Here is a 12,236-nt window from a genome sequence, read left to right on the forward strand (position 1 = left end):
AATCGAATCGAACCGAATCTATTTTTATCGGTTCGGTTATATTTTTATAATCGATTTTTTCGATTTTTAATATTTTTATACTTCGGTCTTCTGTTTTTTCGGTTCGGTTCGGTTCGGAACCGAACCGACCGATTGCACAGCCCTAATTATATTTATTTCCTAAATTTGAAATTTCTCATAGTACAAACAGCAACATATTGTCTCATCCTAAAATCTTTAGAGCATGGGATGCAGCTGCAGTTGGTATATTGGAAAAATTAAATTAATTAAATGATAGGCACAACTTACCAAATGGGTAGGGGTTTGGATTTTGATCATGTTATACATTATTTATTTTTTTAATTAAAATGATAATATTAATTACTTAAAAGTTGCATATTCTGCTTAAATGATTAAATACATAGTTTGAGCGTACTCTTTCTCTAATTTCTACTAAAGTATAAAAAAAAAATTCATTTTATCAATTTTTTATCATTTTCATTTTTTTTATAAATCATTCAAATTATAGTGTGTAGTTTAAAATTAAAAATTAAATGGTAACTTTTTCTTTTTTTAAAAGGGCCAACAAACTCGGTAGTAATATATTTTTTTAAAATAATAAAAAAATCTAATGTGATCAAAAATGAAATAAGAATGATTGATCACTAAAAGAAAAAAAGCAAGGTGATTGGCACCTAAAGGTAATTACTCCGACACTAAAGTTAGAAAATTAGAGAGAGTGAGTGTAAATAGATTATTTTAAACTTAAAAAAAAGTGTGTAAAAATACATATTTTGAACTTTGTTTATATTTTGCTTTTGTATATAAAAGATTTTACTTTGAACTTAAAAAAAAGTGTAAAAATGCATATCTTGAACTTTGTATATACTCTGCCGTAAAAAATGAAGTTAGTTGTTGAATTTTCTAAAAATCTGACTGATACTGACTAGTGGATAAAATTTTTTACAATTATAAGCATAATGAATATCTATTAAATACTATCTTTTAACAATTACTTATATATCATGAAAGGTTTGACCAGTTCATGATAGGGCAAATGTTATATTGTTCGGAGTAATCACTATCATGATCACCAAGTCTTTTTTTTTTTTGTGAGACACACGTGACACTTAATCATGGTTTATTAGGATTTTGCCATATAATCCTATTAGATGATAACTCAAAACATTATTTGGATGAATATTTATATCATATTAATAATAATAATATTATTATTAAATTAATTATATAGAAATAACATTATTATGATTTTAACTTATACTTCAATTTTGTCTCTAACTAATGTATTTTTATTATTAAAAAAATTTAAAGATGAATTATAAAAATAAGTTTGAAACAAAGCTTCAACGATGTCACTTTTGAGTGTTGTATGAAAAAGCAATTTTTACCTTTTTTTTATTGTCGATAAACTTTATTTATTACAATGTGTAGATGTTTATTTTTTTTTTTCTTAAGTGAAGTTGATGGTTTAATTTTCATATATAAAGTAAATATTTATCGGAGTACTTTACCTTTTAATGAGCTGACTAGATATGAATATAATTTAATTCCATTCTAATGGATGTAAGGATATTTGTGGTTATAAAAAAATTGTAATTTGTAAATTAAAAAATCGATGGTAATCTTATCATTTAATATATATAATATTTTTATTTTTAAAAATATGAAATATGCTAAAAAAAATTTATATATAATTGGATAAAATAAAATAAAATTTATTATTTAGTCTCAATGATATAGAAAAATTTATTAGTCGATCTCTTGGTTTTGCAAAATATATTAAAATATCCCTAACGTTTTAAAAAATTTGCTAGTTAGTTTCTCTGTTAATTTTAACCGTTAAGTATTGCAAAAAAATTTAGAATACCCCTGATATGGAAAGACCATGGCTAACTCTGATCCTACAAACCTGGAGTTAGGGGAAAGAGATAAGTTATAAGAGTCTAGTGAGTAGAACATAAAAAAAAAAAAAAATTCAACAAAACATATGATCATATGAATGCATCACAACACAAACAATTTACATCAAGATGGACTTGTCATCAATAATCCTCTACAGATTCCAACAATGCCCGGCTCACGATGGGTACTTCTTAGAACTTCCTCTTAATCATAACATAACATATCCAAAGTATCAATAGTATAGAATGGGCAGCTCTAATATTTCCTTACATAATCCCATGGGCATAGAATGGGCAGCCATAGTATTTCCATATCCGTCATAACATATCATAACATACTCGAGAGCTAGTGGGTCTGTTTAAAAACAACCTAATCCAAAACAACAATAATCCACAACAACAATAATTTATGCAATGCATCATATTCGTAAACTCTAATGCAAAACAACCTAATTGTATATAATGATATTCGTGATGTATGGACATGTTTAAAAAGTTTGATTTCTTTAAAATAATAGATCAGTTCAGTTCTAGTCACCTTTGGCTGACGCTCGCCTAATACTGAAGTAGTTACCTCACTGCAAACCTCTACGGTCTTCAAAGTCCGATCCTACACAGATGGACTTAAATGAGGAACCAAACATAACTTTTACAACACTTAAAATAACCCCCAAGAAACCACTATAAACATACAAGGACACACGTAGGAAACGAGCTAGAAAAGGCTGGGTCAAAACCTTCAGGGGCACGTTAAGTTACCAAATGGCTGCCTCCACAGGCAGGTTCGGCGGCCGAACCTGAGTTCTCTAGTAAGGCAGAACCCGATTCTACCCCATGCTCACAGCCAAGAAACAAGTCCAAACTTACATGCAACAGCCTAAAGACTATCATACACACTTAACACGCATAAGGAACCTCAAAAACTTGTTTTAAACTCAACATGCATCAACAAAATCCCAAGAGAAAATCATCCGTCATTAAAACTAACTCAAACTTAAAACTTTAGAATAATCAATCATGCATGCCCTAACTACTTGTAATACTGGTTTAAAACTTTCAGAAAACATAAGAAAAGCAAGAATTGAACTTTCCTCTTGAAGAACATGGAAAATCACAGCAACCAAGACCTGGAGAAGAGGAAAATCGATTTCTGGAGGTCTCCAAAGATTAAAATTTGAAATTCAAACTCAAATATTAAAAAACGAAGTAAAAACTCATGAATTCTTTAAGGGATTTCCGTCATCAAGACTGACTCAAACTTAAAACTTTAGAATAATCAATCTGCATGCCCTAACGACTTGTAATACTAGTTTAAAACTTTCAAAAAACATAAGAAAAGCAAGGATTGAATTTACCTCTTGAAAAACACAGAAAATCGCAGCAACCAAGATCGGAGAAGAGGGAAATCGATTTCCGGAGGTATCCAAAGATTAAAGTTTGGAATCCAAACTCAAATCTTCAAAAACGAAGTAAAAACTCATGAATTCTTTAAGAGATTTGAAGAAATTTTAGCAAAAACATCTGGGAAAAGGCATGGACTTACCTCTGCCCAAAAATAGAGAAAGAGTTCTCATATTTTTGGGCTGAAAGCCTTTTATAGGTGACTAGAGGAGCCACCTTCGGCGGCCGAACCTTAAAATTCTTCTAAAACTTTTTTTTTAACACGATTCAAAAAACTTCAAATTCATTTTATAAAAGTCATATTTTACCCTTCTAAAGATTCCAGCTTCGAGATCTCGGATTCCAACAGAGATTCCATTGGAAATTTGAAATTCTGATGCCGGAGTTTAGCCGGGTATTACACTGAGTGTCTATCAGATACTTCAGCGGTGGGTTAGGGAGAACGATACACTCATTAGGCAGGGGAGCCTAATTTTAAAGATTGAGGTATTAGCAAGACCGCGAGAGAAAAAATGGGAAAAGAAATAAAGAGTAACAAAAGAGACCAGATCGACTAGCTCAGGAATCATAATAGAAGTCATGAGAGGAGCAGAACATACCTCGGATTGGAAAATCGAGATTGTAGAGAAGAAAAATGGTAAGATAGCAGAAGTAACGCAAGAGACAGAGACAGAGACAGAGCAACGAGCAAAAGCAAAAATTTAAAATGGGGAAAGGCAAAGAAAGGACGTTTTCATAGAACTCTCCTAGAGTCGCGTCGTAATAATTGGGATTTCGAAATTTATCCTCTCATAAATCATGTAATAATTAATGAGCGGGTAAAGAGGCACTTGATGACTGCCGGACTCCAGATGCATGGGCCTGAGGCAGCCCAAACTAGAAGAGCCAAGCCTAAACTCAATAAGGACCTAATATGCAGCTCTAAGTCTCATGCTGGTTTAGGGTCTGTCCACAAGCCGAGTTGGATGTGAACCTGATCATGGGACTCTAGCCTCGAATACCCATTAGCTCTTATAGAAAAACAGAATCCATAATGTCTAGAATCGTGTTCAAGTAGCGCCGGATGAAATTAAATTACTGTCTGATGAAAGAAAAAAAAATAGTACATCCGTGCGCATTGTGAGCGTGAATGTAAGCAGAAGATATAAGTTCAAAACGATAGTTATACGTCACAAAAAAGATAAAAAAAGAAATAAAAGAAAATGAGAGTAAAATGAAAACAAAGCTTATAAAAAAACGAATCTCGGTTAATAAACTAATTTATTTTTTCAAATGTCATATTTATTATATCTAAAATATACTAGATATCAATTTTTCAAAATAATTATGCGAAAATATCTATACAGTGTTATAAATGTATTCTGCATGTGTATTTAAAATTTATAGGCCCATTAAATATATACGATTATGTTAAAATATATTCAAAGTTAAGATAATAATTAATTTTTTAATATTGTCTTGAAAAAATTAATAAATTACAAAAGATTTATATATATTTGTACAACACTATGCTCTGATCATGTTTTTTTTAAATCCTCAATCATTCTAATTTTTATAAAACGGAGTTTTATAATATAATAAAATATAAAGAAAAACAGTAATCAAGTAAACTTTCCTTTAATTTTTTTTTTTATTTGGTCGTGGGGTGGACGGTTTTGGGCATGCAACTTTTTCTTCTCCGGCTGTGGCTGTGGAGGATTGGAGGCGACTATTGTGCTTCTGGTGAGAATTTCTAGTTTGAGTGGTGCAGTTGATGTCTAAGTTGTGATTTAGGCTGATTTGTAAACCATTTTCTTCTCCGGCTGTGGCTGTAGAGGATTGGAGGCGATTATTATTCTTCTGGTGAGAATTTCTACTTTGAGCGATGAACTTGATGTCTAAATTGTGATTTAGGCTGATTTGTAGGTTTGGACAGGGTGAGCATTCAATCAGTTCGGTTCAAAATCGAATCGAACTGTATAAATCGAAAATTAAAATTTTAGTATTTATGAAAATCGAATCGAATCGAATCGAATTGAATAAATCAAAAATCAATCCGATTCAGTTTGATTTGGTTCGATTTGATCGATTTCAATTTTTAATAAATTTTTTATTTTTTATTTTTAGTATTTTAAAATTTAATTAAAATATTTTAATTTTAATATGATTTAATTTCTCAATATTATTAAAAATAATATATTATTATCACTAATCGGTGCGGTTTGGTATTTTCAATTTTTTTAATCAAAATCGAATCGAACCGAAATAACTGAAATTTTTAAAATTAAGAATTAAATCAAATCGAACTGAATTGAATAAAAAATCAAATTAAAATTTTAAATTAATTTAATTTAATTAATTTTTTAAATTTAAACCGAATACTGTTAAATGCTAATTGTATTGAATGTGAGAGGTTGACCTTTTCCATACTAGTCTAATGAGGTGTAGTGTAAATAAATATGTTTTATGGGTCCTACTAATATTTTATTATATGGATTAATATAAACTCGATTTGGACAAATTTTTTCTTATTTTATATGCAAACTATATTTTTAATGTAAAATATAACATTTAGATTTTATGAATATAAAATTTAAATGAAAGAAGTGCACATTTAGTTATTTTTAGTTAAATTGAATTTAGATAAAGACAATTTATTAATAACATAAAATTTTTAAAAAAATATTATAAATTGATAGATTCAATTTTTGTAATTTAATTTTTTAAAAATTATCCCTCAATTAAAAAAAATGTTTGTAAAGTCTCAAAAATATATTAATTAATAATTTATATATTAGTTTTATAGTTAAGTATTTTTTAATCGATCGTAAAAAATATTATAAAATTTTAATAAATTTTTAAAAAATTTAATAATTAATTATTTCATATTAAAATTTTTTAAAATTTTATCACATATTTAATATTTAAAATTAATAAAAAAATTAATTAGTAAAATGTATAAAAGCTTATAAATATTTTAATAAATTTTTAAAATTAAGAGATTAATTAATTATTTTTTCTTATTAATAATTAAATATTAATTTTTTAAAAATAATTTATAATTTTTAACATATTTATTTTTTTTAAAAATAACATGTTTTAGAATTTAAAATAACTTTATTCTAAAAAAATAAAATGAATTTATTATTTACCCTTTAAATAATATAAAACTTCCCATTTCCCCGCCCATGTAAAATCAAAAAGTTCCTCTCTCTCTCTCTCTCTTACTCACTCACTCACTCACTCACTCACTAACTCAAACTAATCGAATCCCTCGCTCGCTTTCTTCTTCTCCTTTTCTTTTTCGCCTCTTCGTCTCTTTCTCTGAGAAAAGGGAGAGACAAAAAAAAAAAAAAAAGAGGAATGGAGGAAGAAGACCAGCAGAAGATCTTAGATCTAGTCAAGGAGCTAGTCCATCGCTTACTCTCTCAAAACCCAAATCCTAAAACCCCTAATTCAAACCCTAACCACAACCCTAATTCATCCGATTTCCAGAATGCTCTTCGTTACGCTATCCGTATCCTCTCCAGCAGATTAACTCCCTCCATTGCACCTGATGCCGCTGCTATCGCCGAGTCCATAAAGCGCCGCCTTGCCACTCAAGGTAAGTCCTCGCAGGCTCTTAATTTCGCCGATCTTTTTAACAAATTTTCGTTGAAAACTGGGCCTGGTAGCATTAATAACAAGTGGGCTGTCCTTTATTTGCTCAAAATCATATCCGAGGATAGGAAAACTGCAAAAAATGCACCCAATACGGTGTCTTTATTGCCTAATTTAGCTCTAAACGACCCTGATTTGAACAATGATTCGCGGGTTCTTCATAATTTAAAGAGAGGAGACAGGGATTGGGATAATGGTGTTCTATTGGTAGCGAAAGACCCAGAAAATTTACGTGAGATTGCATTTAGGGAGTATGTGAATTTGGTTAGAGAAGAAAATGAGGTGTCGGAGGAGGTTTTGGTGAGGGATGTATTATATGCTTGTCAAGGTATTGATGGGAAGTATGTGAAATTTGATGTGAATGCTGATGGATATGTCTTGTTAGATACTGTCAAGGTCCCTAGAACTACTAGGCTTATTGTCAGGAAGCTATGTGAGTTGGGGTGGTTGTTCAGGAAAGTTAAAGGGTACATTTCAGAGAGTATGGATCGCTTTCCAGCTGAAGATGTAGGCACAGTAGGGCAGGCATTTTGTGCAGCATTACAAGATGAGCTCTCAGAGTACTATAAGTTGCTGGCTGTGCTTGAAGCACAGGCAATGAATCCTATCCCATTGGTTTCTGAGCCAGCTAGTTCAGGGAATTATTTGTCATTGAGGAGACTCTCAGTTTGGTTTGCTGAACCAACAGTGAAAATGAGGTTAATGGCTGTTTTGGTTGATAAGTGTAGAGTTTTGAGGGGTGGTGCAATGGCTGGGGCTATACATTTGCATGCCCAGCATGGTGATCCACTTGTTCATGAGTTTATGAGGAGTCTTCTTCAGCATGTGTGTTCTCCACTGTTCGAAATGGTTAGGAGTTGGGTTTTGGAAGGTGAATTGGAGGATATTTTTGCTGAATTCTTTGTTGTGGGTCAGCCTGTCAAAGCAGAGTCACTTTGGAGGGAAGGTTACCGGCTCCATGCTGGGATGCTTCCTGCATTTATTTCACAATCTCTTGCTCAGCGGATCTTGAGGACTGGGAAATCAATAAATTTTCTTCGTGTTTGTTGCGATGATCGTGGCTGGGCTGATGCTGCAACTGAGGCAGCTGCCGCTGCTGGGACCACAACTAGAAGAGGAAGTCTTGGGTATGGAGAAACCGATGCACTTGAAACTCTGGTTTTTGAAGCAGCAAAGAGAATAGATAAGCATCTTTTGGATGTTATGCATACAAGGTATAAGTTCAAAGAGCATTGTCTTGCAATCAAACGGTATTTACTATTAGGCCAAGGTGATTTTGTTCAGTATCTAATGGATATTGTTGGGCCAGAGCTTTCCGAGCCTGCTAATACCATTAGCTCATTCAAGCTAGCGGGATTACTGGAAAGTGCAATTCGATCTTCTAATGCTCAGTATGATGACCGTGATATTTTAGATAGACTGAGGGTCAAGATGATGCCACATGGCACCGGTGATAGGGGCTGGGATGTATTTTCATTGGAATATGATGCTAGAGTTCCACTAGATACAGTATTCACAGAGTCTGTAATGGGAAGGTATTTAAGAATTTTTAATTTTTTGTGGAAACTGAGACGAGTAGAGCATGTGCTTATTGGTGCTTGGAAGATGATGAAACCAAATTGTATTACATCTAATTCTTTCACTAAGCTGCAGGGCACAGTTAAGTTGCAGTTACTTTCAACATTGAGGCGATGTCAAGTTCTTTGGAATGAGATGAATCATTTCGTAACAAATTTGCAATATTACATCATGTTTGAAGTATTGGAGGTGTCTTGGTCTAACTTTTCAAATGAGATGGAAGTAGCAAGAGATCTTGATGATCTACTTGCAGCCCATGAGCATTATCTCCATTCCATTGTGGAGAAATCTCTTCTTGGCGAACGTTCTCAGCACCTTTACAAGTCTCTCTTTGTCTTGTTTGACCTCATATTACGTTTCAGAAGTCACGCAGATCGCTTGTATGAAGGCATTCATGAATTGCAAGCGAGGTAAGATTTCATAACTGTTGACAGGGCTGCTATTCTTTTATATGTTGTAAATTGTTTACTTGACTGAGCATATTTTGAATTAAACCTGCTTCACACCCCCCCCCCCTGCAGAACCGTGGCGTGCTCCTTACCTTCACAAGACAAGAAGAAATCACGAAGGCAGACCTCAGATAAATCTTCAGAACCTGGATCATGGGTTAGTGATGGGAGGAAGGCCTTAACACAACGTGCTGGGGAATTCCTTCGTAATATGGCGCAGGAACTGGATGCTGTATCAAAGGAATATACAACATTGCTAGAAGGATTCTTATCTCAGTTGCCTATGCAGCAACATGTTGATTTGAAATTTCTCCTGTTCCGGCTTGACTTCACCAAATTTTATAGTCAACTTCATCCTGTTAAATAGAAGTTAGTAATCAAACTGAATTTTATATTCAAGGCATGAAAAGACTGCTTCAGTTTGACTCATTGCTCATTGCCATGAGAGAAAAATTTGCAGTTCATTGCTGACATCTGGATGTTCCTGTTTGTATTTCATTGCTTGATTTTAGGTACTTGCAGATTCTCAACTTCTCTGTTACATTTCATCCTTTTGCTTTACTTCCTTGATCAAAGGCACTGACATCTGTATTTTACCTTTTCAGATGGTTTGTACTCCTTTCTGATGGCCTACATGAAAGTTTGCAATCATGTTGAAGGTATTTTTGTATCACTAAATGAGGGTGTTTAAAGTAGTGTAGACGGATTGAATATTTTAGCCCAATTCCTTGCTGGCGATTTTCTTGCAGTTGCAAGCTTTACAACTTTGCTTGTACATTTGTATCATAGTTGTGTAATGGCTAAATGGTGAGCATAAGGTATCTTAACGATTTTGCTTTTGCATGTTTCTATTTTCCACTGCTGCCACTTGAAACTATACTAGTGTTGTTGCTGTAGGACTTCTCATAATTTTTTAGCTTGTTGGTAAGCTTGTCTTGCAAAGTTGCAACGGAAAAGAAATTGTAAGGGAAGATAAGTACCTGCAGTGTTCTAATTTTCCTTGTCATATAGATTATGGTAACTTTTTTAAGCTCATAGATAGATTTGGTCTTTTAAATGAATATACTTACGGGGAAGGGCTCTATGCATTTTCTGTAGATGGCTTGTCTTCCTGGAGAAAATGAAAATTAGGTGAAGGCAAGTACCCAATTGAAGAAAAAGCAAGAGGAACTTTCGTCAGCGATGAGAACTGGAGAAATTTTGAGTTTAAACTCAGCAAACTGCAGTGTGCTCTAAGCCAAGTAGGGGATGGGCTTCCAATTTGGAGATGTTTGTTTTGATCCTACGTTATTGATAATAGTTATGGCAATTCCATTTATTCCAATCATAGGCGTTAACCATCATTACCAAACAGTGATATTTGGATTAAAGGTAATGATTTGTTTGGATGATGTCATCTTGGATGGATGTTATGGAAGGTAGGTAACCCAAAGTAATGAATTTGGCAATTGGAGGATCAATTTCTGATGTTTTGCCGGAAGCTCATCACTGACGTGTGCTTGTCATATCATGGGAAATGCACTTAAAATTCTCTGTTCACAATAGGGGTTTAAGAGTGATACTGAGGATTGGATGTATGTAAAACTATAAGAGTTTGAACAACTGGTGAAACTTGCTTGGCAAATGGAATTTAAGGGAGAACCAGTGGCTAAACAAATTGTATGAAAACGAGAAACATGGGTTCTAGTATACTTTCGTGATGAATTCGGTGTTGCCATGAATAACAGGCAATGAAGTGCAAGTATCAATAGAAGTACTTGAGAAGAAATATGAGTCTGTGAACCCTGGTGGCTTGAGTGGATGATAAAAGTGATAATGATCTTGGCTTTTAGCTCACTAGTCCTATTTCAAGATTTGGAATGAACAGTGAACAAGAGGATATACACAGTAGACATCTTTAGTGCTTTTGTTTCATTAATGCCTTGCTGGTTTCTCTACTCATTGTGAAAAGGTTTCATATGTAATTTTATCAAACCTTTTTGGTGTTGAAGAAAGAAAAACAAGCATATGGGATTGTTACTTTCGGTCCTTCTAGTCAACAAGTTCAGTTTAGTTGCCAGTTGTATCATTTATAGAGGAAATGAGAGGCGAGAAAGCACCGTGAGGGATCCACTCATGTTATCATGTATGATTTAGGAGCCATCTATTATTGGACAGCAAACCAAGCCGAAAGGCTAAAAGCTACTGAGATTTGCAAAAACAGGAAAAAAAATATTGGCAGTATTGTTTTTTTTATTATTCCTACTCTATCATAATTTTTATCCACTATTCTTTCACACGTATTAAAAAATATATTTTTTTATTAATTTTTTAATTATACACATTTTAAATATATTAAATTTTATTAAAATATTTTCAGAGATTTTTTAAAAATAAAATTAAATAAAATTATAGTAGTAAATTTATATATTACTATAAACTTAAAAAACAATGATTTTAAAATAATTAATAAATAAAATATAAATAAAAATTATAGTACCAAAAAAAGTAATATTACACAACTTTTTTAATCGCTACTTGCACTGTAAACAAGTTAACGATCTGCTTTAACGTGATTAATATTTTAAGCAAACTGAGCTTAAATTTATTAACATTCAGCTTATTTAAAAAATAATCAATTTATTTATTTATTTTCAAAAATGGAAAGAGTGATTTTCTGGTAGATGAAAGTGCAACTGTGTTTTATTTGTGAAAATAAAATTGACAATTTTTTTTCTTTTTAAAATATAAATATATATAGTTAATTTAACATTTATATGTGTATAAACTATTCAGTAAAAGAAATAAGAAGTTCAAAAGAGATCGTTTGCTTTTTTCTTCCCGAGAGTCAAAATGAACATTGGATATTTGTTTTAAGGATTAAAATACCTTTTTTTTTACCTCATTAAAATTTGTTAATAATTTTAAGTCGAATAATAAAATATCAAACTGACATGGGCCTTGAGAGCCCAACCCAATTGGCTCCTAAAACCGGGAGAACGCAAGAGGAGATAGAGGCAATCTCCCACAACATCAACTAAAACCTTGGCCATTAAGATGCCACTGATGATTGGAGGAAGAATCCACGACCAAAAACCTAAATCTTTCACTCAAGAGGGACCAACACTATGAAGCAGAAAAAGCTACATGCACACCTCAACCGCAACAGATCACCAATGCCTGAATCAAAGGAAATTGCTCTAGAGTCAATGTTTCAGGCAAGAGTCGGTAAAGATGCGTTCTTTGGCAATTCTTTTGCACATTTAAAGATTCAACTTACGAGTTACTG

At 32.5% G+C, this 12,236-nt stretch overlaps 1 protein-coding gene across 5 annotated transcripts; it reads left to right on the forward strand.

Moving 5' to 3' along the window:
- Positions 1-6,496: 6,496 nt before the first annotated feature.
- On the forward strand, positions 6,497-11,080 carry LOC110622859 (gamma-tubulin complex component 3). 5 transcript variants are annotated; one of them, XM_043960034.1, is made up of 6 exons: positions 6,497-8,929; positions 9,041-9,480; positions 9,574-9,627; positions 9,718-9,775; positions 9,866-9,930; positions 10,067-11,080. In XM_043960034.1, the coding sequence occupies exons 1-2, from the start codon at positions 6,645-6,647 to the stop codon at positions 9,333-9,335; spliced, it is 2,580 nt and encodes an 859-aa protein (XP_043815969.1). In that variant the 5' UTR covers positions 6,497-6,644; the 3' UTR covers positions 9,336-9,480; positions 9,574-9,627; positions 9,718-9,775; positions 9,866-9,930; positions 10,067-11,080. The 5 variants fall into 5 exon arrangements, with proteins under 5 accessions (XP_043815969.1, XP_043815967.1, XP_043815970.1 ...); XM_043960032.1 differs by having other exon boundaries at positions 9,574-9,775; XM_043960035.1 differs by lacking the exons at positions 9,718-9,775; positions 9,866-9,930.
- Positions 11,081-12,236: the final 1,156 nt, after the last annotated feature.

This window comes from Manihot esculenta, chromosome 9, assembly GCF_001659605.2.
Source record: "Manihot esculenta cultivar AM560-2 chromosome 9, M.esculenta_v8, whole genome shotgun sequence".
NCBI classification, from domain to species: Eukaryota; Viridiplantae; Streptophyta; class Magnoliopsida; order Malpighiales; family Euphorbiaceae; genus Manihot; species Manihot esculenta.

Coding starts and splice junctions, on each gene's coding strand:
- LOC110622859 (XM_043960032.1), top strand. CDS start 6,645: ATGGAGGAAGAAGACCAGCAGAAGATCTTAGATCTAGTCAAGGAGCTA. Junction 8,930..9,040: donor ATTCATGAATTGCAAGCGAG/GTAAGATTTCAT, acceptor CCCCCCCTGCAG/AACCGTGGCGTGCTCCTTAC.